Source organism: Stegastes partitus, unplaced genomic scaffold (genome assembly GCF_000690725.1).
Source record: "Stegastes partitus isolate 25-593 unplaced genomic scaffold, Stegastes_partitus-1.0.2 Scaffold1438, whole genome shotgun sequence".
NCBI classification, from domain to species: Eukaryota; Metazoa; Chordata; class Actinopteri; family Pomacentridae; genus Stegastes; species Stegastes partitus.
This window is the reverse complement of record NW_007579169.1, coordinates 94,167-121,075: the sequence shown is the minus strand read 5'-3', so window position 1 is coordinate 121,075 and position 26,909 is coordinate 94,167. Positions and strand designations below refer to the sequence as shown.

Below are 26,909 nucleotides of genomic sequence, written 5' to 3'. Positions count from 1 at the left end.
GTTATCGGGTCTCAAAGCACAAATAAAATCGTCGGTCAAACATCAGAGAGGCGGCGCCGCCCCTCGTGTCCCTCCGCGGACACCGTAGCCCCTGCATGGCCCGCCGGGATCATGTTGAAGGTGACAGATAGTGCCATGCCGGGAGCCTTGAGCTTCTTGCCGATCGCCGTCTTCGCTGACACCGGTGACGCGGACAAAGAGGTCCCGGTCCCAGCTCCGGTCCCGGCCCCGCTGAACCGGGACGAGCTGTCTCTGTACACGGCTCCTGCACAGATGTCCCGGTATGCGGAGCCCGAAGCGGGTCAGCTGGAGGAGAGTGTCGCCACCGTCAGGAAGTTGGTGGAGCCGTACGCCGCCTGGTGTCAGAACACCTACGGCAAAATCAAACCCAAAGTCCAGAGCGTGGTCCGGTTCGGGAGCGACACCTACGGCTACTTGAAGGACCCCCCGAAGGACTTCTACCCGCGGGCGGGAGTGATCGGCTTCACCGGGGTCCTGGGACTGTTCCTGGCCAGAGGCTCCAGGATTAAGAAGCTCCTGTACCCGGCGGGCCTGATGACCGTGAGCGCCTCCCTCTACTACCCGGAGCAGGCGGCGGCCGTCGCCAAGTCCACCGGGGACTCGGTCTACGACCGCGCGGTGCAGAGCTACGCCGCCGTGGAGAAGATGCTGAACCCGCAAAGCAAAGCCGAGAAGGAGCCCGAGAGCAAACCGTGATGGAGGCAGCGCGGCTCCGCAGCACCTCAGCAATAAGAAATCCAACAGCAGCTTTAATTCTGACACTGTAGACCGACACGCGCTACCTGGACTGCAGGCTGTGTGACTTTTTCATGCCCACTCTTTGCACTATGCTTCACATGTTCACTCAGGCCGGGCATGGCCTGTCACGGAGGAAGTGTGACTAGAATGATTGTAACTTCTGCTTCTGATTTGAATGTATATTTATGTAGAGATAAATCAACGTGTCTTACAATTAAAATCAGGTTTTACCACCTTCATTCTGTATGCTGAGCATTGTCAAATACCTCCCATGTTAATTAAGATTAACAGAGGAAACAGTTAGCAAAAGAAAGAAAAATCTTAATGGATCTGGATATTCTGAGAAATGACTGCATTTCTCTCTCGTTTTCAGGCTTTTAAACACTTTAACAGGTGAGAAATTTGCTTATTTCATTCATTCAAAGAAAAACTGTTCACGTAAAATTAGCTATTATTCTGAGTATCACGGCAGGCGGCACCACAGATTAAAAAATATGACTGAATTTCTCAAAATATCTGTGTTTGGATATTTTCTGGCCTTTTAAAATTTGATCAGCTGAGAAGCTCACTGGTTATTTGATTCAGAACAAGAAAATATGCTCCCTTAAAATTAAGCACCATAACAAAAATGACTAAATTTCTAAGAATATCTGTGTTATGAATTATCGATAAGACATTTTAAAATCACCAAACACTTGATCAGCTGAGAGAATCTTTTTTTCCCCGCATTTATACAAAGAACATTAATTATGAATTCATCATTCATGTCGATCTGCGCCACAAAGAGTTAACAGCAGCCACTGCAGGTTGCCTACAAACTATCTCTGGAACATAAATTTTTTTAAAAACAGACCTAACATTAGCAGAATAATCCTACTCATAACATTCTTTATCCGTTTGTGAGAAACCAAATTTCATTATTCGTAGTTACACTATTACTGAGGACGGTTTCCGGAACCTGAAAGGGAATCAATGCCATGTGACTGTTTAACATCTTTATTCATCTCAGCCAAAAAAAAAAAAAAAAAAAAGTGTACAAAAATTAAATACGAATCACTTGAAAGAAATCCTCCTCAGAGCAGCACCAGCTTCTCGTTCAGGGCGATCTGTGCTTGGGTGAGGTTGGACAGGTAGGTCACCATCAACAGGTCCTGCAACAACACAACAGACCGTCAACATCTGAATACAACAGTTTTTAAAGTCAGAGTCCTGACTCAAGGTGTGTCAACTACTCATATTATGGACGAGCTCTATGTAACGCAGTATGAGACGAGAGAGCACGAACAACAGGAAGAGACGTCTAGTTAAACGCTTCCTCTGATCAATGTGAGTGGACCGACAACAAGCAAAGCCTCTTGTATATGACACACGCGCACACTTACATTGATGTTGGAGTTGAGCATGTTCTCAAAGTCCTCGGCTGAGATGGTGGGCACCTTGTTGACCAGATCCATCAGGAAGCGGCCCACGCTGTTATCTGCTGTCACTTTGCCAGACTGAGACAGATCGAACAGCATTAGCTTTATGGCGTCTGTCAATGTTAAACCTAATTACTTCTCAGATGTTCTCTAGAGAGACCGCTGATGGACAGAGAGTTAAATAGTGAGGGACATTAATTTATTGTTAAGTATTAGGGATCGACCTATATGTTTTTTTCTTCTTTCCCCAGGGCCAATGCAGAGTGTTGGTACTTAAGAAAGACAGACAACAGATACTTGGAACCGATATACATGAAATATGATATATTAACAGCAAGTAATAGAGGACAGTCTGTCATAGCTGGGTTACTTCATTTATAATGATTACTAGAACTGATTATGTAAAATAGAAACAGGAGTGATGATGTTAGGACGCTCTCTTCTGTTTACTGTTAGATCGATGGAACAGTTTCTTTTTCTTGCACTTATGTCAGTTGTTCTTTTCTGTTTTCTTAACTGTTCTTTAACTTCTATGGCCTACTCCGGCCCACATCTTCGTATAATTTGTTACTGCTTTCCAGAAAGTGTTTCAGCGTAATCTGTTGCTTGGCAGCTAGCCGTTAGCATAGCCTTAGCCACTGTATAAGTATATAATTTCCTGATTTGTGGCGATGGTTGTGCTTCTTGTTCCGTTTTTGCAGGTTGTGTTTCTGCTAGAGATGCATGTCTCGAAGTTACAGTAGGATGTTAAAATCAATCTTACTTTACAAATATGTTTAGGCGACATGCAGCGCTAACTGCAAGCTCAGAGGTACAGCGAACCTCTCATCCTGACACTGTCAGCAAAGTAAGTTCCAGTGGCGCTGACACCAAGAAGTTCAATTTTGGGGTATTTTCAGTTCAATGAGGAAATTAGGCATGCTTGTGAAAGCCTGTGGTGTTTATTATAACTTCAGCAGTGCTTTCTACATCACCTTCAGATCACAGCGTCGCACTGAAAATCTGATTGTCAGTTCCTGTCTGTAAGTAGCAGCTTTTATTGTTGATTGACAGGGTTTAGGAAGGACATTGTTGAGAACACAGAGTGACAACAGAGAAAGTCAGCTGCATCAGAGCCACAGGAGCTCATTCAGTGTATTTTATCGATAGTCGCTTCACAAAAATATCTCTCCTAATAATTGTAAAAATGCAGAATATTGGACCTTCCAATCCGGCCAACCTGATAATCAACCTATGCCTATTAAGTGTAAATGACAATAGTTTGTCCCACTTTTGATACTCACCAGCACATCCTCGATGTAAGCCAGCACGGTGGTCAGCATGTCCTGAACCCTGGCTGCAGAACCAGCCACCTGGGACAGGTCAGAGGTCAACCCCTTGGTACGACTGGGAGTCACACGTGTCCTCTGGAGGAGATCCACTGAAACCCAAGGATGGAGTGTTTCAGTACAGGATACATTTTACTCTCTACAGTTTACTGTCCCTTGACATGCACACAACTAAGTTTTTTGTGACACTGGGATTGAAATATTTCTTCACCCTGACAAATTTGAGCTTCACAGATTTTAGTCACAGAGCCTTTGTTTCCAAACAGTTGTCTTCGTTTATTGTTTGTATTCTTACCGCCTATCCTCTCTGTGTCATAGTAGACGTACTTGACAGTCAGTGGGGTGAACATCACACCAACTGTCTTTCCTGGCACACCCATCTGCGCACTGTGGACGAGACACACAAACACATTCAGAAAAGGCCCTTTCCGTCTGCAGTTGATCACACAAACAAAGAGTCAGTGACAGAAAGGCCGGCCAACCTGACGTAGGCGCGGATGTTCATTTTGCCGCTCTGCAGTGCCGAGTCCACGGTCAGGTGGATGGGGTTGGAGGCCTCGCGGCTGTAGTACTCGTGGATGAGCACTGAGTGTTCTGTGATGTCAAAGCCTGTGGCATACCTGTCAAGAAAGATGTACTCAAGATTAATGTTTACTCTCCTCAATGTAGTCTTTAAACGACAAATATGACAAACTGACGCACCATCCGATGATGACCTCAGTGGGAGACACCCTCTTGTGAAGCTCATACATATTCTTGGCAAACTCCATGTCCACAGCGACCTGTTGTAGAAGAGGATACATGTTCACAAAACACCCTCTCTTTTATAGTGTACAAAGGTAGTCATCCAGCTGTTTCTCAGTTTATTTTCTTGCACCATCGATTAATCTCTACATTATACTCTCAATGAACCATCATATTTTTTTTTTCTGTAAAATGTCAAAAAATGCTGAAAGATGTCAATCAGTGTCTCTAAAAGCCCAAGATGACATCCTCAAATATTTAGTTTTGTCCACAACTCAAAAATATTCAGCTTACTATCATCGAGGAATAAAAAAACAGAACATATTCAAAGAAATAAGAAGAGTCAAACTGATTATTAAAACAGTTGCAGTTGCTTAAAAGAAGTCTGAAGTCTAATCGATTCATTCTTAAGTTCATTCCCTCAGATTCTATGCAGAACATTGATTTTCTCTGTAATTTTAGTCATCTGTGTAATTCAATTCAAACTAAGATGAAGAGCCTTGCTGCACCAACACAAGATGTCAAAACAGTGCATCAAGTACAGTTTCAGAGTGCTGAATATTACATGTAGAGATGCAACACCTAATCAATGAGTCAGTTATTTGTCAAGTGCTGAATTAATTGGCAACTAATTTGATCATTTATACAACAAGCTGAGTAAATATTTAAGAAAGAAAAACTCAAAATTCTCTGATTCCAGCTTCTTAAATTTGAATATTTTCTGGCCTGTGAGAGTGAAGTGACTATCTTTCGGTTTTGAACAAAACAAAAAAGAAGACATTTGGGTTTTCTTACAGTTTACAGAGAAAACAACAAATTGACTCATTGAGGAAATAACTGACAATGACAACAACAGTTAGTTTCAACCCTAATGACATGGAACTGCTGTTATGTTTGATTTGAGTGACTAGATTCAGAGTTGAAGACTTTAGATATTTAAGTTTTAACATTTTATTTCACGTAGTTTGTTTGGTGACTAATGTGATCTGGCTGCTGCAATTTTTACAACTTTCATTGGGATTTATACAATATTCTATCTCCAAAAGCTCAATCGAGTATTTCAGTCCCATCTTTACCCAACAAACAGGTCAAAATGCTGGAAGTTAATGAGTGTGACAACATACCTCATCTTCAGACTCATTGTGAGGGACTGAGAAGCAGTTGGTCACCTCAATAGAGTGTTTGTCAATGGTACCTGAGAGGAACAAATGATACAAATGAAGTATTAGCTGTTAGCTAACAATGCAAAGGCGGCTAACTAACAGGAGGGTAAACCAGAGGCTACAATCATGACGAACTGCTAACATCAACGTCAGTACCGTGAAATTTAAATTACAACAAGTCATAACGTTTAAAAAAAGCAAAGTGACTTAACAAATAGCCAAGACATAACTTATTTATGTACATTTGGACGGACAGCCAGCTGTTACAGGGGATGCGGCTACCTGTTTGGCTAGCTAACGGTAGCTAATGCTAGCCACATACAGGTAAGCTAACTGCACTGAGCCACCGCAGCATGCGTTAGCCGCGAAGCTAACATTAGCCCGCTATCCATCACCGGTTTCGATAAAAGCCTGTCCACCGGACGGAGGTGCGACACTTTAAGCTTTAGCTCACCCAAAAGGGTCCCGATCACACGACTCGCTCCTTCATTTCTCCGCTCGTACGAGTCGCAGATAGAAGCGAGAACGACGGGGTGAATTTTCACCACTGGCCCGAACACCGACATCTTGGAAAAGGAGGACGGATCACCGGCCTCGGTCAACACATGTAGCGCCACCTGGAGGCCTGGGGCCGGATAGCGGTTATTACAAAATAAAGCTAATTATAATCAACTCATTGATCTCATTGATAACACGAAACACTGTATCTGCCAATCTATTAACAGAAGTTTAAAATGAATGAATGAAGGCGCCATAAATTATTTCTTCATCATGTTTTGAAGGGGCTTTACAAATAATTTCCTGGCAGCGAAGCTAAAAATAAACAGATGTGCATTAAAATAAGACAACATATTTTTAATAAATCGAAATAAATCGTGTTACAGTGTCGGGGTGTTCCATAACGAGATTGGCGTTATTATATTGTAAGTGCATCACAAAGGGCCTGTGCATTATTTCCTCATCCCTGAACCGTGCAGCTGCTGAGGGTCTGCCAGAGAGGAGGGAGCCGAGCGTCCCCTCTGTTGTGGAGATGAGGAGCGTCTGAGGCGGGGAAGGGTCGACAGGGGCTGGGCTGATGACAGCATCCTCTGCCGCTCACAGGCTCCACACCTGACCGTCCGACGCACAGATGATGGAGCTCTCCTCCGCGCTGCCGGGTTCTCCTGTTGCCACCATTTCGCCACGTCCACTGGCCGACACATGTTCCGCCGGAGGAGCCTCGGCGTGATCAGCGAATTTTTATTTTTTGTTTTATATTTGTGTGGCCGGATGATTCAGCGGATGCGCTTTTTTATTTACTGAGCGCTGAGTGGTCGGATCGAGGTGCTCTTTGTTTTTCCTAGAAGAAGAAGAAGAAGAAAAAAGGCGAGCAGGAGTGGACTGATGCTGCGTCGAGGGTAAACACCAGAAATGGGTGTCATCGAACCGTGTCTGCCAATCCCGGGCAGATTTCTCTTATGATTGAACATCTGGTCTTATCCATCTACAAGTTGCTACGCTGAGCAGGTAGGATTTTATTCATTCTTAGGTGTGTGACATTGATCCACAGGCTTAGCTTTGGTTTCTGGAGCCCACTGGCTGCCTCAGAGACACCCTTTAATAGAGGCTATTTCTGATCCATCCATCAGGCGTAGTGCGTCATCTTGACTGTCACCATCAGTCTCCTCCTGCGTCCATCCGCCAGTTGTCCAAATGGACGCACATCATCTTACACAGGACTCCATTTTACTGTGCAAACACACCAGAAGACATGCCCCACTGTCCAGCTACATGTTTCACTCTTATGTGGGGATTTATGTAAGAAAATCTCAGCAGCCCTGTAGTGTGTAAATCCACATTTAAAATAGCAGCAAGTGCACTTACACAACACGCACACGCACACATGCATGTGCCTGGCCCACACACACCTTCCCCAAGGCGTTTTATGAAACATGCAGAACAGTTAAATTGGTCCAAATGTGCATATGCAACGCTGCACTCCAGGATTAGGCTGTGTTTCAAAGAAAAAGAGATTTATCCTCCCCCTTTGTGTCTGACTAAGACTTTATAAACTACATAAGATGAGGCTCATACACTAGAATGCCTCCTCTTTAATTTCATTTTTAAAAGTTGCCACATTATGAAACAGACAGAGGGGGGAAAGTGCACTGACCTTGTTGTAACTACAAGAAAAAATCTGGAGAAATAGAAGAAATTAAAGCCACATAAGAGTGTCCAGCAAGTAGGTGGTGGAGTTTGTTGTTTTTTTTTTTTTAGAAAAATAATTTGCAGGTGAATTACTGTTAGAGCAAAGCAGCTGATCGATTCTATGATTTCATCTCATCTTTGTGCTCTTCTTTATTCCAGGCTTCAGTCAAGCAAACAAATGGTCCAATCAATAGCCACTGGACAGAGTCTGCCTTAGGGAGGATATCAATAACACACTAATACGCTTCTCACACACACACACACACACACACAGATATATAATTATATATATAAATACAGGCCATGGCGCTGGAGAACTCGGTCTTCCCCTCCCGCCCGGACTCCCTCTCGCTGCCGGTGGAGGAGAAGGGGGAAGGGGAGGAGGTGGAGGTGGCCACCGAGGCCTCGGCGGGAGTCTTCAACGTGTCCGAGGAGCTGGGCCACGTCGTCACCACGGAGACGACTCCATCACCTCCCCCCTCGGCGAAGGTCAACAGGTCGTTCCAGTCCAAGCTGGCCGAGCGAGAGGCCAACGCCAATCAGCGCATCAAGAAGACCCAGGGGACGGAGAAGGAGAGGGGACGCTTCGGGTGGGGTGAGTGGGGCCTTAATTCAAGCCGGACACATCACTAAATGCTCCTCTGGTGTGTGTTTAACTTCTCCAGAAGCTGCGTGCTGTTGACTCACTCTGGAGTCAACAACATTTTCTCTCTCCCCACTCCACAGTCACGTACTTCACCTCCTTCTCCTCCCCATCTCTCCTTCTCTTGCAGTAGCATCTCCACTAATTTGCAGCAGTGCTTCACCCCTCAGCAATTCTGACAGTCTTGCACATCTTTTTTTTCTCTCTCTCTCTCCATTAGCTTCTCTGTTTGCGCCAAACTTTATAGAAGGAAAAAAAACAACATGCAGCCTGAAACCTAAAAACACTGTTGATAAAAGGATGTGGGACATGTGGAGTTATGTTATGTGAGCCCTTGGTTGTTTGGATATCTGGTGTTTTTGTCTGCAGATGTCGGAAACAACTTAGTCTACGTCACATTATGGTTTCTCAAAGTGAGCACACAGACTTTCTAGAGTCTTAAGGTGTCACAAAGTATGGCTAAAATACACGTCATAAAAAAGCTAAAGATTGATGTTATCGGCCTAAATACGGCTCCATACAGGATGCTCACTCATTCATATGCAGTGTTGTCTGTTGATGTGACCAAAACAACAAAAACCCAGCAGCTTTGTATCCTGATTGTGTCATCGTCTCAGTACTAGCCGGGTGCACCCACAGTTAAAAAAGACTCTACAAAACACACGAAAAGAAAAAAAAAAACCCTCGACTGCCTTCAGGCTCGTACAGTAACTAAAGTCCAACGTTGTAGCTTTTCTTCTCCGAGTGTTTGATGATGTCGTCCCGTCGCGCTTCATCTGCTCTCTTCTCCTCACCTGTCTGTCTTCATTTCTGTTTTCCCTTCTTCACCAGCCTGACTTTCCTCTGAGCCACACTGCATCTCTCTAAGTAGCTTTTGTCCCTCGGCACCTCCAAATGTTTATCCTACAATCGCTCCACGCGTTTTCATTCAACTCCCGTCCTCTGAGTTGTGACTTCAAACGGGAAAAACTTTTCAGAAAATTTAAAAAGGCCGCCTTGCATGTGTTTTCTAAAGGTTTTTTTTGTTGAAAGGGTTTCTTGGAAATGGGGTTATGAAACGGAGACACTCATACAGACTTGTCTTGTTGCGTGTAGAGGAAGTCACCAGAAGGAATCTACGCTTTTCCACAACAACAGGATCTCCAGTTTCGTTGTATTTCTTCTGTAATCAGATTGTGTCTTTTCTGTCCTGTCCCAGCCCGGGCTCGGCGCAAGAGGCAACGCTACGTGGAGAAAAACGGCCGCTGCAACGTGCAGCACGGCAACATGCGCGAGACGTACCGCTACCTGACCGACATCTTCACCACACTGGTGGACCTCAACTGGCGCTGCTCGCTCTTTGTCTTTGTCATGGCCTACGCCGTCACATGGCTCTTCTTTGGGGCCATCTGGTACCTCATAGCCTACTGTAGGTAAGACTCGTGAGCACAGTGATGAGGAGTGTGCAGGCCGGCATTGTCACTGAACATTTCTTATGCTAAAACTCCTTGTGGGCATTTGGAAGCAGGTAGATGAAACTGACTTGTGCCAAGAAGTGTCTGGAGATGCAAGGAATGTATGAAAAAGCAGAAATGTTTACAGATTGAGGAGAATTAGAGACGTCCTGATATTCTGAATCTCCTGTCTTCAACAGGGTGTATGTTACTAGAGCTCATCACGTACCCATCCATCCATCCATCCATCCATCCGTTATCTATACACCGCTTAATCCTCACTAGGGTCACGGGGGGCTGGAGTCTATCCCAGCTGACTCAGGGTGAAGGCAGGTTCACCTGGACAGGTAACCAGTCTATCACAGGGCTACACTTAGAGACAGACAACCAAGCACACTCACATTCACACCTACGGACAATTTAGAATCACCAATTAACCTCAACATGTTTTGGGAGGAAGCCGGAGAACCCGGAGAGAACCCACACTGCACAGGGAGAACATGCAAACTCCACGAAGAAAGATCCCAGCGTCCTCATCGGGACCCAAACCGGCAACCTTCTTGCTGTGAGACAACGGTGCTAACCACAGCTCCACCTTGCAGCCCTTATCACGTACCCAACCAATGTTATTCTTAATACAACAGAGGCTTCACACATCTCCACGGCCCTGACTGGTGTTTACGTCTAAGTGGCCTGTTGGTGGTTTTTGGATATTCATGTATGAGGCCATTGATGAAGTCAGAGTGACCCTTTAGCTCTCAGTGATTCCCTCCCAATGAGAAACTGTATTTCACAGAATTTTAGACATCACCTTCAGGCAGCGTTTGTATGATCAAAACGGGGCTTTCCTCCGCTGTGTGCTTTGTTCTTTCCTCCTCTTCATCCTTACAACTTAAAGCAATGGTTTGATCTTTAGGGAAACACTCTTATTTGAGTCAGATGAAAAGAAACCACTTTTATGTCTGTAGCATTACGCTACAACCAGGAAAGGGGTTGTTCCAGCTTTATCCAACCCCTACGAAAACCAAAGTGGAACATACAAAATAAAATTTGTCAAATGTAGAGGTGCTGATCGGTAGATTTTGTTTCACCTTTTCCCTTCTTTTCTTTGTGCGAAGCTAAGCTAGCTGTCTGCTAACTAAAGCATCATATTTAGCAGATATGAGAGTGGTATCGATCATCTCATCCAGCTAAAGCAAATAAGCACATGTCCCGAGATGTCAAACTATTCCTTTAATGGAATCATCCTGAGGCAGCGCCACCTTTTAGACACTTTTGCAACGGAGGCTAAAAAAGCCCCATTTTTCAGCCAAAAAAAAAAAGCAGATGACAAAGCAGTATTAATATTACAGTGTATTTCATCATGATGTGGTACCTCCTCACTAGATGTGTCTGCTGGATCGCCGCTCTAATTAGCTAACGTATTCGTCTCGTAAAATTGCGACCTTTTTATATCAATTACGGGCCATCCTAAGGTGTGCCAGAGAGCTGTCGGTGTTGCATCAATTCCTTGGTCACCAACACAGGTCAATAAAACTCATAGATTATATAAATTACTTAACACCACTTTCATTAATTAGCTCTCCCTCTCTGGCTGGAGCTGTGTTAATCAGGGGCATTAGCCTGTGTAGTGTGTGTTAGAAAGGAAATTCTGCAGACTCTGGTGCTGGACTGGAAAAAAAAAAAATCCAGGAGACAGTAGCGGGGATGTTGTGGGATGATGATATATGATGGGAAAAGGTGGGATTCTGCTGCATGGGGAAAAACCGACAGCATAAATGTTACGTTAATCGCCTCGGTTAAAGCTGATGACCAGGATCGCATCGATTCATCACAGGAATTAGCTGAAAGATGGTGGCAAATTTATATGGAGTCGTCATCTATATATCTCCGCACCTCGGGTCTAAAAATATAAATCTTCTCGCTCTCCTGTCTATTTTTCCCTCCTGACACCCGCTCTGTCACCTCCCCCACTTCCATCTCTCACACGTTCTCCCTGCTTCTTTTGCTTCTCAAGGGGTGATCTGGACCATCTGGAGGATGAGACGTGGACGCCGTGCGTCAACAATGTCAACGGTTTCATCTCGGCCTTCCTCTTCTCCATCGAGACGGAGACCACGATAGGCTACGGCCACCGTGTCATCACCGACCAGTGTCCGGTGGGCACCATGCTGCTGCTGCTGCAAGCTATACTGGGATCAATGGTCAATGCCTTCATGGTGAGAAAATTGAGAGAAGTACACTTCTGTGATAAATCTGATGAGTAGAATGTTTGAGAAGTCTACACACAGAGGAAAGCAAATGCTGTGCTATTCTGCAAAATGAAACCTATGATTGCAAATATGATGATCGGTAGACTTATTTCCACATTTATCTTATTTATAGCTAAAATTTATGTAATACCCAAGTCTGCATTCTCTGTAGTGTTTATATAGAAGAATCTTATATCAGTAATATAAAACCTGGACATTTGCCATCCTTACACTGAATTATAGCTGACCTTCGTGATCATTTATATAACACTTATTGTATATTAGTTGTGTTTGCAGATCTGGGTCTAATACGTTTGGACAAAGATTTTCAAACCTGCTCGAGCGCATCAGGAGGTCAGGTCAAGGCAAAAAAAAACCCCTGAAAAATACGCTTTCGGTGTCTGAGTCAGTGTTCAGACTCATTTAATTCCTTTTGGCAAATAGAAAAGTGCATGTAATTACTGTTCGACCTAAGTCTGCGTGATTAAAAGGAGGCCTCCAGTCAGTTCAGCTGGATTAAATAAAAAATATTACAGTTTTTTTTTTGAGCCTAGCGAGGAGGGTGAGTGCATGAACGCCATACTGATGAAATGACTGAGTTTTTGTGCAGATGGTATTCTTCCTGAGAAAGAATATTTACTTTGAAAGTGCTGATGAGGCTGAGTTTATTGCACAATGTAAGCACTCCTCTGATGAGGATGAAATCACACACCGACGTCCAGCCTGAATCATGTTTATGCATGTTTGCAAGCTGGAAACCTGCCACATTAGCAACTGATGGACATGTGGGCTGGTTTTACTATGCATATTAAAAATGGTTGTGCTTGAGGTTAACTCAAGTGTCACTACTGTTTTAAAGCCTGTAAACAGCGAGCTCGATTGAGAAACGAACAAGTTATTCAGCAGCTGGAATGAATGTGTTCCAGCTGTGCAGTCGACTTCAGCATCACTACGCTGTTTGAATTTTGCTGTTTCTTAATAATCCTCTGCTTCTCCAGCCTTTCTGAGTTTGAGTTCATCGTCTTCTCTGTCCAGGTCGGCTGCATGTTTGTAAAGATCTCGCAGCCCAACAAGCGAGCCGAGACGCTGGTGTTCTCCAAACACGCCGTCATCTCCCTGAGAGACGACAAGCTCTGTCTGATGTTCAGGGTGGGCGACCTTCGGAGTTCCCACATCGTAGGAGCCAACATGAGGGCCAAGCTCATCAAGTCTAAGCAGACCCAGGAGGGTGAGACGCCTTTTTAACTCGCTACCAACAACAATGTGATGATTTCTACAACTTGTGGCTGCTGATGCTACAACAGCTATCCATACTGAATCCTCCAAGGGTGCAAACCTAATCCTAATCCTTCTTGAGTACATTACAAAATCAATAAGTTTACATTCTTTTCAGGCAGATTAAGTGATTGTAGATTACCATTATCTGCAGGATTGTCCTTTAAAACTTGTGCTTGCAGCTACAGTCTCTCTCCTCACCTTCAGTTTTTGCTCTTTTTTTTTTGCCTCCTCCAGGTGAGTTCATCCCCCTGGACCAGACAGACATCAGCGTGGGCTTCGAGACGGGCGACGATCGTCTCTTCCTGGTCTCACCATTGGTGATCTCCCACGAGATCGACGCTCGCTCTGCCTTCTGGGACATGTCGCAGGCCCAGCTGGAGAAGGAGGACTTTGAGATCGTGGTCATCCTGGAGGGAATGGTGGAGGCGACCGGTGAGAACTGGGTTAAAACAGATAAATCGATTTCCCCAGTGGCTCTTTCGTGACTAATATTGTTTGAAAAGTGAGATAACAAAAAACCTATAGTCTGGGAGCTTTGTGCACAACATGTTCATATTCACAAAATGCACAAATACAGTTTCGTGTACGCATATGAAATGACGATGTGGGTGAGCGTGTGCTGCTACGAACCACCGTGCACTGAATGAATACATTACTACATTACTCGTTGGGAAATAGTGAGAAAAATGAATGTTTATTCATGTGATGATAATTAACATTTTAAAATGTATGAAGGTGCAGGCTAAACAAATCACACCATTAGCAATATTTTTTCTACTCAAGGTTTTTTATGTGACTTATTGGAGGCGTTTTAGTGATTCAAAATGATAAACATGTTTTAAAAAGCAGCAACTTAACAGCCTTACATCATATAGGGAATAATACTTTGCAATTTAATTGGACTGTAAAGTTCTGGTGGCCTCTATATTGTAAATGTATGTTTGGCTGCGACAACTAGAAATGAGCATTAGCAAATTACTCTTGCAGATGCACACAGCGGTCTGATAATACACCAATACCATCGCTGTTTTACAGAAGCAAACCTTCCTCAGCTGTCCATTAGAAGATGAGATTCCTCTTCCAGGATGTCGGAGTTTAGTTTGTCTCAGAGCTGTCTGTCTTTTCTCAGGTTTTTCTGATGCTGTTTTGTGCTTATGGGGGGGAAATGTATATACATTTTGAAATATGACTGAATTTGTTTTATAAATTGGAGTACAACTGAAGACTGATCTACCCATGAGCAGAGCAAAGACTCCTTTCTGCTCATGCAGTATTGACAAATCAGCATTTAAAAGCATAAAATGGGAAACAATGGGAAACTTAAACACCATTTCTGAAGCTTCTCCTCTCTCAAGAGTTGCTTTGAACAAATTTAAACAACAGAAAACAAGACACAAAGCCACATAAAACGCAACACAAACACAAACGATACACAAAACGCCAGAAAGGAGACAAAACTAAGCAAACAAGATAGAACAGAAAATAAGACATAAAAGGACAAAACGACAAACAAAATGATAGAAAGGACACAAAACTGTCATAAACAAAACACAAACAAAACATCATAAAGGAGACACAAAAGGAAAATGAGACAAAAAACAACACAAATTAGACACAAAACGGCAAAAACTGAGACAAAACTACTCAATCAAGATACAACAGAAAACAAACAAAATGAAAATTGACACAAAATGAGAAAACATGACACAAAAATGAAAAGAAAGAAAAAAAATGTAAACAACAGGCAAAGTACAACAAAAAAATGAGACACAAAATCACATAAAACGACACACAAGATGACAGAAAGGAGACAAAACTGCACAATCAAAATACAAGACATAAAAGAAAAAAAAAAACAAAAAACAAAATGAAAATATTACGTGACACAAAATAACCCAAAAAGGACACAAGAAACACAATGAAAGAAAAATGAGACAAAAACAACACAAATGAGGAACAAAATTGCAGTTAAATGAACCAAAACTACTCGTGCTAGATATAACAGAAAACAAGAAACAAAACGACATAAATTGAGACACACAACGACACAAGCAAGACATAATATGATAGAAACCAGAAACTCAAACAAGAGAAAAAAAGTGACAGACACACAAAATGGTAAAAAAAAAAAAAATGTAAACAAAGAAGTGACAAAAAAAAATGACACACAAAAAAAGACAGAACACACAAACACAAAACAACAGAAAGAAGGCAAAACTGTCACAAAGAGACACAAAATGGTAAAAATTCAAACAACACAAGCACGACGCAACAGAAAATGAGACACAAACGAGACACAAAACGAGACAAATTGTCGAACCTTTAAGAAGTCTGGCTGAGGAGGAAAATCATTGACTCCAGCTGGGCAGCGCGTCTGCGATCTCCTCAGACTCTGTATATTTAGAAGCAGAGTTTAACGCCCGTGTTGTATTTATGGTTGCATTTTATGTCGCTGCTGCATTGACTTGCACCTCTCTGACTGTCTGACAGCTACAAAAACCGAGCAGATTTAAACAGAGTCTGGTAGGAAGAAGCAACTCTGGACGGATTTGGATGAGCTCTGTTTATCTCTCCTTCTTCTTCTTCTTCATCCCCTTCTCATGTGTCAAAAATTCATCCTGAGACAATCACATACCCAACTGTTTTCCTCACCGTTCGGGAGGAATTAAGTGCACCGGAGCTATTCATGATGAGGTAAAGGTGGCCTCTCTGCCTACTCCAAATATCGATCCCCTTTAGTCAGAGTGCTGCGTTACAAACACGGTCATAATTCAGCTGCCGAAAATACTCACACGACGACAGCTTGCCTATTAAACCGTTTGCCGCTAAATGGGTGAATTAAATACATCTGCGTCAGAGTTATAGGTGCTCTGACTCTTCCGAAGCTCAGAGAATCCTGCTCGTTTATCACACGGGCCCGGGTGAACGTTGTGAGGGTTTGCTGTGAGCGTTTCGCGGTCGTCAGCTTGTTTGTGTCCGCAGGGATGACGTGCCAGGCGAGGAGCTCATACCTGGCCGAGGAGGTGCTGTGGGGTCACAGGTTCAGCCCCATGATGTCGCTGGCGGAGGGCTTCTTTGACGTCGACTACGGAGCCTTTCACCACACGTTTGAGGTAACGTCTCTGGAAGCTGGCGTGATGGGGAAAAAGGCCGATAAAGACGATGTTTAATGTATGATAACAACGCAAATAGTTTCTGACTGGTTATTTGTTCCTCCTTAATCTTCTACATGTGAACACCAGGCCTGAGGGCGTGTATTAAAAATGTACGTTATTATGAACTAATTTGCCAGAAAATCTAACTCTTGTTAATATAAGGTAACACCTGCAGGTAATATGTATTTTGTTGGCACAGTTTGCTGAATTAATAAGCAGGAAAACAAGGACTGCATTGTGTTTAAATAACAGCAGTGTAACCAGAATAGAATCCAGTGGCAAAATAATTACTTAAAAAAATGTAAACATCAACTCAAATGTCAGGTTTTATTGCTCTTGAAATCAAAAAAACGAGATCATTTTTCTGGCTTTTTATCAAAAGAGTCGAGCATATCTGTTCTTTCAAAAAATGCTCTGTAGCTACAAGATTTTTTTGGAGGAAGAAAAAGCTGGAACAACTCTTTCTCTGTTATCCCTATTCCTGTCTCCACCTACATGTGTAACCGAAAGCTGAATTCTCACATTCTCTTGGGGTTGTTGAAAGGCATGCTGGGATATGTAGGAGCTGTAGCTAAATATTTATCTCATGGTTATTTTTGTGAGGGCGAGTGCTGTACATTGCTTGGACCGGTGCCACATACCGGAGCGTTTATAGCCGAAGCTAGTTTGCGATGCTGATCCCCTGGATTGGTCTTTATGGTCAGCAGGTGAGCATGTCCAGAACTAAACGGAGCACACAATATAATGCAGCGGGCATTTATGCCAAACAGTTACAAACAGTTTCATGATGAGTTTAAAATGATAAGAGTCATGCTACATTTTGAGTGCTATGTGTGATTTCCACATATTGAGAAGAATTTCCCATAGATGCAGCCATAATTGTAGAAGTAATGTGACAGATAACAATAAGTAAGTACATTTTAACATTTAACTAAACAGGATTAAGAACTAACAGTTAAGCTGGCACCTCTCTGAGGCTCTGCTTAGGCACAGTGGTGCTGCGAGCCTATATATCGGTCAGCACTGGCCTATCACTGTGTCAGTATTGGTTTATGTTTTTGATATGTTTGTTTGACTTAATGCATAAACAGATACTTGAGGTAATTCATAGTACCGTCTGCAGCGCATGCAGCAGAGCGAGCAGCTATGCTAAGCTCTAAGGCCATCGTGCTAACATGCCGTCCATACTGACATGCTGGGTTAGCATGTTAACTTAGCATGTTAGCATACTAACAGCTACTGATTGAAACAAGACAAAGTACAGCCGAGGCTGATGGGAATGACACTCGTTTTTCAAATATTTTAACTGCAGTACTGAGCAATGGATGTGAACCTGATGATGGCTTTATATGAAAAGTTTAAATAAAGGGTATCAGAATTCATTCTAAGTGATACATGGATGTGGATACCAAATATGATAATCCAATCAATAGTTGTCAAGATCCATCCATCCATCATCTATACACCGCTTAATCCTCACTAGGGTTGTGGGGGGCTGGAGTCTATCCCAGCTGACTCAGGGTGAAGGCAGGAGACACCCTGGACAGGTCACCAGTCTATCACAGGGCTACACTTAGAGACAGACAACCAAGCACACTCACATTCACACCTACAGACAATTTAGAATCACCATTTACCTTCACCTTTTTTTTGGACTTTGTGGGAGGAAGCCGGAGAGAATCCCCGCTGCATGGGGAGAACATGGAGACTCCACACAGAAAGATCCCAGGTGTCCTAACGGGACGCGAACTGGCGACCTCGCAACTGGCAACGGTGCTAACCACCTGCACCACCTTGCAGCCCGAGTTGTCAAGATACTTAACCAAACTTAACAAATGTTAAAATGATCCATTCAGCAACCAAAATGGTGGACCAGCCAGCAGATGCCATTTCTTGAGCCAAAATAAGTGACAATGGGGCTCTTTCTTGAAATTTTGGCAAAGGTAATGTTTTCATGAGGTGTATAATTTGGTGATTTAATGAGCTGTCATGGTTCCACTCCCCTCAGGTGGACACGCCCTCCTGCTCAGCTCGAGAGCTCTCATTGGCTGCAGCGAGGCTCGACGCTCACCTCTACTGGTCCATCTCCAGCCGACTGGACGAGGAGCCCACGTTGGCCAACCAGGCGGCCAAGCAGCCGGACAGCGGCTCGGCCAACAGCAAAGCAGGGGAGCCGACCTTCATCGTCGGGGAGATGACCGACATCCAGGAGCAATCAGGACTGGGCGAGCTGAACGGCAGCGTCGCCACCGACCAATCCGAATCAGAGGCCTAGAACAGAGAATGTTTACAAAGACCTTCAGTATATCACCACCACATCACAGTTACTGTTAGCAGACCTTTCCTTTCAAAGCAAATGAGTAGTTCCACTAGGCTCAGTTCTGCAGTATATGCCATATCTTACGTTGCCATACGAAAGAGTTTATTTCTTGATATTCTGTCTTTTATTTGTATGTTTATCTTCGTTACAAGTGTACTGTATGTGTGCTATCTCTTTTGTTGTGTTAGCCATCACCCTTGCCTATATCTACATTTAAATGACAATACTATGCTTTTTGGTGGGGTCAGCAGCCGTATATCCTGTGGACCAACGCAGAATGTCGGACAGATAAAGGTCATTCGTCTTGTTGGGCAAACAGACGACGAGGTGGTTGTGTGTGCACAGTTAAGCATATGGATTCTTCGAGTTTAAAATAGGTACAGTGCATAGATACTTTGTTTTCACCTGCGCACTACTAGATGATAATGAAGCATGGACTGAAACGGTAGTAACCTTGAATTTCTAAGCAGCCGGACTTCTCTTTTATGTTTCAAGAACCTCAAAGAGAAGTCCAGTTGCTTTTTTTACTAGGATAGACGTGACCTGGATGACTGAGAATCTACACAGATATATAACCTTGAATATCTTTAGATGCAAAGATTGTTTTTAGTTTTATTGTACTTATCCAGCCCACAGCTGCTGGTATTTTTTTGTCTGCTCTGTAAGAAACTTTATTTGGCAACAAACCCTCATTTGGTGCTAGAAAAAAAAACAAAAAAACATCTGGAAACCCCTTTGGCTGACAAAATTTGTGGACATCACAGCTGGTTCCCTGCCCTGAAAGTGAACATTTTCTTATATTCAGGAGGCACAAAGTGTGATGTTTGTTAATAATATCCTGGCACTCAACACATTATGGTAGAGCATCCGAAACCTTTAATATAGAGACAGGTGAACACTCGGGCGTGTTTGTGGCTTCGTTTCACATGAGGTGTGTGTAGCACGAGGGTTGTACGTATCTTTTGTCCCCAGCCAAGTAGAAACTAAAAGCACAACAGTGTCCCGCTCAGTTCAGCCCAAACTCCTGCTTCTGCTGCTGTGTATATATCTGTTGCCATTTTTACTTGATGTTTTTAATATTTATTATAACACATCTATTAGAGTTAATAAACTACAGTATATTCCAGGGCACATGTCTCGGGGTTGTGTGTTGTTCTGAGGAGGGGCGTCATAAATGGAAACGCTGTAGAGGCTAAATGAGCCGAGTGAGACTGAAAGTTAAATCAGACTTGTAAAATCTAAAAAGCTGATTTGACGCGTCATTATTTGGTCCTTGACAAAAGATGAATCGTTAAAAACGTTATAGTGCATGTGGTACTGTAGCTGCTCTCCTACAATACTGTAACAAAAACAGCAGAACATATAGAGAGTATATTTAATCAATTACAGTAAGTGCAGTTTTAAGGTTGCTATACTTTGCTTGAGTATTTCTATTTTGGGCCACGTTATACTTTTACTTCACTGCTTTCCATACATTAATAATGAGGTTTTCCCTCCCTTTCATTTATCTAACAGCTGTAGTCAAGCCATCATTTTTATGTTGTGTGTTTAAAACAACCAAAGCGGTTTCTAATAGAGAAATAAGATCAATACTACACATAGTAACCAGTTACTTTTCAAATTAAGAGTTTAAACACAAAACACACACCGTCTTCATCGCAATATGATGAATCATGACGGATAAAATAGATAAAATAACTTAACAGCATATAAAGTTGGCATAATTAGCTCCACTTTCACCAGATATATTGAAATGCTGCTCAGACTCAGAATATTTATTAAATTGTGTGCATTATAATAAACCTACAGGGCTTTGGGGCTTTTACTAGTTATGGAATATTCTTACATCAAAAACCTTATACTTTCTGCTACTTCTTGCACCAAAACTCACCACATTCATTGTCCCTCTCATCATTAGTATTCTCATTTGCCTGATTTCCAGTGCAGGGCTTCCAATTATTTCATTTCCTTCTTCAAGGACCCTCAAAAACGATGAGCAATAACCCATCACCTCAATTAATGAAAACCTAAAAGTTTGTCCTGTTGAACCGATTCAGATTTGTTTTGCTGTAAATTGCAGAAATATAATAAGTGCAGGAGCAGAGAAAGAAGAGGTTTGGTATGTAAAAACAAAAAATGCAAAAACAAAGCTGAAAAATAGTTCAAGTAAAACTCCAGCATTCAGAATATTACTGAAGTGGAGACGTACCTAAAGCATCAAATGAAAAAGTGCTTCTCATTTTTATGTAATTTCCGATTATTGGATAATAAAATTGTTGCAATTGCATAAAAGCATGACTTTAATGTTGGAGCTTTTACATATAACTTGGTAGTTTTGTTTGATAACGTTGCTAAATATGTGTAATTTAATATTTTACATGGAACATCTAAAACTAACCATTTTATGTGATGGAGTAAAAAAGCACAATAGGTAGCATGAAATATTAAAGTACCTCAAAAGTGTACTAGAGTACAAGACTTGCCCTCAGTTACTGTCCACCTCTGAGAATTTCTTCCTGTATAATGCAGCATCAGCTTAAGCTTTGCCCCACTGAGATGCATTTTTGCCTACATCTTGTATTCATTCACTGATTATCTAGAAAGCTTCTGTTTAACTAATGGTCCACATTAAACTTTTCCCCTTTGTCCCCTGTAAAGCTTCACAGTACGACGCGTCTCATTAGAAATTCAGAGCCGTCGGCACCGGCAGAAGTCAGCATATTGGGTTACTAGGCAGAATGTTGGCTTACACACACACAAAAAAGGAAAAAAAAACCTGAGATGCCTTTCTCCGTTTTGGCTGCTAGATGGCGATAAAGATCCCACACATCCTCCTGCAGCCAGTCGCGCAGCCCTATTGGCGTGTAATGAGATGGGGTCCCCGTCTCAGCTGTCTCCTAGGCAACCGGGGCTGGGGACAGGGAGAGGGCAGAGTGTGTGTGTTTGTGTGTTCGCATGCATGCGAGTGTGTGTTAATGCGTGTTTGGAGTGGACTGTCACAACTGATGGGGGAGTTTATGAGGGTTGTCAGAGCCAAAGCGACGTTACAGTCGAATATTTGCTCAAGAACAGATGATGCAGATGTTCAGCAGTGACCTTCAGCTGGAAGAGAACGGACGTCCTTGACATTGAAAACTAAGTCATGAAGGATATCGACTGATTTCTGGGTTTTGTTTTGTTTTTTTTACACCTCTGACAATTAAACTAACTTCAACATCACACAGAGGTGCAAGTTTTATCATATGAATAAACTCCTTTATAACAGGAGCAGCTCAAGTGTTTTCTGTAAGTCAGAACTCTCCAAACAAACAAATACGACGTGACATTTTCACCCCACTTTGTATGACAGGCCACAACCAGACATCAGACACGTTTGGTTTCAGAGCAAAAGGCTAAGTGCAAGTTTAATAGTTTCCAGTGATTTTCTGTTCGCCCCAGAGTTGAACCCCATGTGCCATTTCCAAGTTCTAATTATGATTTTAATGAGAGGCTGTTTTGCATGATCCCCGCTGAGCCGAAATCAATGTTTCGCCTGATGGAAGGAAGTCCTGACAGTCGTGCTTTCAGCCGAGGTAGGAAAGGAAAGGAGGAGAGGCGAACTTTAAAAATAGTATAACGTTATCAATGTTATCACTGACCTCCAGCTTCTCTAAGTCAATTCGAAAACTTTGGCAAAATGAGTCTTTTAAACTACTTTTTTGGAATTCATAAAGAGTCCTCACACAAACTGAACATTTGGTTTGAAACTCTTCTTAAGGAACAGTACATCTACTGCAGAACCCACTGCATTGACAATCGGATGGACGGTTTCAAAAATACTGGATCAAAAGTAGTTTATCATTGGTTACCTGATCAATATGAGCACTAAGTGATAACCATTATGATATGCTTGTTTAGTTAGCAGACTTGTTCAGTTTTTGACTATGCATAATCAATAAATGACTATATTGTGAAAGCTGTTCCACAGGAGATGATCACCTGACGTTGTCTTTAGCTCATAACTGCATTTCAGCAACCTTTAGCTACATCAGGAAGCACGAGCTCCCGACCTGAACACATGCAGACCTTTCGTGTAGAGGGGCTGTCGAGTTTTTCTGTTTACTCTCGTGTCTACAGAGAAAATTGTATTTCTTTACTTGTCTGATTAAAGACCAAAAAACACAACATTAGATTTACAGAAGTGATCACCTGAGTTCCTTCCTTGTCGAGGCCATCTTTTCCTGGAGGTAACAAAAGGGGCACGCCTCTACAGCAGCTCTTTCATTGGTTCAGTGAGTAGGTGGGATCTCAAATATGATTGGATTATAGATGTGTCCTGATTGGTCAGTTTTAAACTGGGAAGGCAAGCCCCCTCCCCATGTATGAGTGTACTGGGAGATGAGTGGGGGACTGGTTGGTTCAGAGGCAGCACAATGCTCACCTGGAGGCAATTTGGGAAAGTTTTCTTGTGAGTTTTGCTTTCTCTTGCTATTTGTGTTTCTTTTTTCTTCCTTTTGGAGATGTGCTGTTTATTTAAAAATTGCAAATAAGCAGCTTCCGATTTTCAAGGACGATGTTTTTTTTTGGCCGGCGGATGTTTGTCCTCCACATGCCCCGTAAGACTAAATACACCCGTCCTTGCAACAAGCCAACGCTTCTGGTTCTATATCTTGTGATGTTCGGTTCACTCTCATTGCTCTCAGAGTGCTCTTTCCAGATAAAATTTCGGGGGAAAAAAATGACTTTATAATGTCTCCTGAGCACAAAACAGCAGACAGGTGAAGTTAGCAACAAGAGATAAGTGACAAATTAAAGGAAAAACCTGAACCCTTGATCCCAGTGAGTGGCTGAGGTGGCTTTTGTTGGCATGGTTTGGGTCCACTTGTCCCCTTAATGTCCTCATCCATAGTGCATGAGGAGTCACTGAGTGGTTTGATGAGTATGAAAATGATGTGAATCAGATGCTATGGCTTTTGCAGTCACCAGATCTCACCCTAGTTGTGCACCTATGGGAGATTTTGGATCAATGTGTTTTGGAAAAATGGTGTTCCGGTCCTCCAGTAGAGTTCAGAGACTTGGCGAATCAGTGCCAAGGAACAATTATCTTGTTCTGGTGGCACATGGTGGTGCAACATCTTACTAAGACCGTTTTCCTTTAATGAGTCCCCCATCTATTTCCGGTAAACACAGTGGCTGCAAGGTGGTTTGGTGGTTAGCACCGTTGCCTCACAGCAAGAAAGTAGACGGTTTGCATCCCGGTGAGGACACCTGAGATCTTTCTGCGTGGAGTTTGCATGTTCTCCCCGTACAGTGTGGGTTCTCTCCAGGTTCTCCAGCTTCCTCCCACAAGGTGCAAAAAACATTAATTAGTGATTCTAAATTGTTCGTAGGTGTGAATGTGAGTGTGTTTGGTTGTCTGTCTCTACGTGTAGCCCTGTGATAGACTGGTTAAAGTGGCTAAAAGCACAGTTAACCCTCTGAACTCCAAAGTTTCCAGGTGTTTTTTTAATTCTCTTGTTTTAAAAAACTTTAAAATCAAGTATTGTGCACCTCTATGGAAACAGCCCAACCATAGCTACAATCTCAGAAATGTGTTCTATGCAGTGTGACACACTCATAATGCCATAAATCAAAAAAAGAAAAAAAAAACAAAACAAATATTACATTTCTTTGAATATTTCTTTTAACTGAATTGAAAAAAAACAACAACTTGGAACTAATATCTACAACATTTTTCTCTGTGTGCATATGTGATAAAGTGGTGTACATACTATAAATTCTCATTACCACCTACATTGTGAATTTGTTTGCATAACTGTCTCCTATCTGCTCTGTGTAAGCACCGCCTTCAGTTCAGCCTAGATCAAGCAAAAAAATTCTGGATTTTTTTTGTCACGACTGTTGATTGCAGTTGAGTCTACAACGGCTTCCTAATTGTGCAAAAGAACCGAGAATTTTTTTGCTTTTTACAGAATCTGGTTAATGCAAAGGATTTGTTTCTGGGGAACAAGACATATAGAATAAAGTGATTTTGATGAAATAGCAGGAAGACTACTCAGACTGTCACGTAAAACTAAAATGTCAAAGATCAGCCCCAGTGAAGTGACTGGGGAACACATTGAATCTTCATTGTTAAACATTTCAGTACTTCAAAGGAAAGAACACTACAACTCCCACAAGGCTTTGACAGTGAGCCTCCTGAGTGCTGTAGTGGCATAAAAAAATAAAAACATCTCAGCTCTAATAATGTGATGCTCAATGGGTATTAGCCAGAATTGACGCTGCCTGTTTACAGACAGCAGTCCAACGTTTTATATGCGTTACAGAAAGACCAGCGGCAAAAACCAACTGTGCGAAAATGGCTCCTGAATCAAAGGAGAAGTCAACCCTCTACGGAAACACATAAGAAAAAAAAACTGTGCAAAGACGCTTGGGCTACCACGGAGTTGATTTTTAAACCAGTGGAGCGTGTCTGTGTTTTGTAAGTGTTTCGTAATGCAGTAAAGCCTGCACTTGCAAATGCCAGATGAAAATGATCACTGAGAATTGTTCTCAGGTATAAAAACTACCTCCTGGACCAGACGTCCTTAGTAGCAAAAATCATTTGAAGTTCATGGCACCGGTCTGATTATTTTTCCTGCTGCTTTTTCCGTATTAAAGAACCACAAGGCTCCACTGTAACACTCTAAAGCCACCAACCATCATCGAGCCACAAGAAAAAAAAAACAACCTTTCATTCTTTCTGCTGAAGTGCTGATGGGAAAAACATGCTGCAACACCTTTTGAAAGTGTAATGACTTCAATCTAAAGTGAGACATTCACATTCTGCTAACAGCTGCTCTCCGAATAAGGACAATTAAAGCACAACATTCAGTCAATGTATGGAATAAAGTGAAGCATAAACGCCTTTGGGTGACAGAACCTCAGACCTTACATTACCCAGAGGTGCAAATAGTCTTTGACACTATTTAGAAAAAGTTCACCTTCTGATACAAGAAAAGGCCTCCTCACTTCAGCAGTCGTTTTGTGGCGCTTTTTTGGTCTCCGAGGCTTTTTAGTCGATTATTTTAAAAGCAGTAAATTAGAGAAAAAAAGGCCTGCACCCAGTTAAAGTCAGCCTGCCATGTGAAGTAGAGCAGAGCTGATATAGGAGTTAGACCACCCACTGTAGCACGCTGCAGGCTCCGAGACGGGCGACGGAAATGGCAAAGTCATTTTCCATCTGCCAAATGACATGATTCTACATCACTTACAAGTTACACTGTTTTTAAGTAAATCTCAAGGCCACGTTCAGTCACGTCTCAGTCTGGAGGAGCTCTGAAAATGAGTGGGATGAAATTGTGAACAGGGCAAAGTGACTTGAGATTCAGAGCAAAGCAACATACTGCTCTTTAAAAATTAAAAAATTCCCCTTTGTTTTGGTTTTTGGTTCTTTAAACCATTAAAGCTTAAAGACAAATGGGAATTTGAGCATCTAGACATCACAAATTTAAAGCAACTTCCATGTGCTGATGAGGATGACAATATATGAGCTACTGAATGGACGCTGAGGTGAGTTTGCTTGTTCCAAGATGAAGAAATAATCTTGGAACTGCAACTCAGAAGTATACGACAGCACGGTTCATTGTGCTGTAATACTGTAAAAAACTAATGTAGGCATTTAGTGATCAGGGTATTTAAATTAAGGGCTGTCACAAGATGGCACAGACAAAATGCCTGCAGGTTTATACTGAACATTAATTTCAAGTATCCATAGTTGTGTTTTTTTTTTTCTTTAATCAATAAATAACTATAAACTTGAGAAAATGTCAATTTCTGGCAAATATCAGAACAAAACTTAAATAAAGTTGAAAATAAACAGGCTAAACGAGCTACTTTTCTATTATTCAGTGGCTCTCAGATGAGATATTCTGCCATTAGATCAGATTTAGTTTTTCCCTTTTTGATCATTTGAAAAAAGAAGCTTCTATTCCAGCATTGTTAAAACGACTAAACATCCAACGCAAATACCATAAAAAAGAAATGTGTGAGCTGTACGACTGTAAATAACCATTATTTTTAAATTATTGATTTATGTGTCAATTATTGTCTTTCATTATTTGGCTTATAGGACAGTGAAAGATTTGTCTCAGAATTTCTCAGAGCACAAAGTGAACTGACTTGTTTTTTTTTGGACCAATAGCCAAAAAATGTAAAAATATTCAATTCACTAACATGTGAGACAAGGAAAAATGGAGTTTAAAAGGTTGC

The 26,909-nt window shown here is 42.2% G+C and overlaps 3 protein-coding genes across 3 annotated transcripts; 2 read left to right on the top strand and 1 right to left on the bottom strand.

Annotated features, from left to right (window-relative positions):
- On the top strand, positions 1 to 998 carry LOC103370534 (apolipoprotein O-like; the record flags this gene model as incomplete). The annotated part of the gene is made up of 1 exon (XM_008299628.1): positions 1 to 998. A coding segment is annotated over one exon (717 nt), but the record flags the coding sequence as incomplete, so codon positions are not given.
- Positions 999 to 1,739: 741 nt separating this feature from the next.
- On the bottom strand, positions 1,740 to 6,002 carry eif3f (eukaryotic translation initiation factor 3, subunit F). The gene is made up of 8 exons (XM_008299620.1): positions 5,867 to 6,002; positions 5,374 to 5,444; positions 4,208 to 4,287; positions 3,988 to 4,125; positions 3,801 to 3,892; positions 3,461 to 3,597; positions 2,142 to 2,255; positions 1,740 to 1,910 (listed from the first exon to the last, which is right to left on the bottom strand). Exons 1-8 carry the CDS (start codon positions 5,976 to 5,978, stop codon positions 1,833 to 1,835), a joined length of 822 nt encoding a protein of 273 aa, XP_008297842.1. The 5' UTR covers positions 5,979 to 6,002; the 3' UTR covers positions 1,740 to 1,832.
- Positions 6,003 to 7,902: 1,900 nt separating this feature from the next.
- On the top strand, positions 7,903 to 18,635 carry kcnj9 (potassium inwardly rectifying channel subfamily J member 9). The gene is made up of 7 exons (XM_008299621.1): positions 7,903 to 8,194; positions 9,441 to 9,654; positions 11,693 to 11,894; positions 12,963 to 13,155; positions 13,440 to 13,637; positions 16,188 to 16,318; positions 18,369 to 18,635. Exons 1-7 carry the CDS (start codon positions 7,903 to 7,905, stop codon positions 18,633 to 18,635), a joined length of 1,497 nt encoding a protein of 498 aa, XP_008297843.1.
- The last annotated feature ends 8,274 nt before the right edge of the window (positions 18,636 to 26,909 follow it).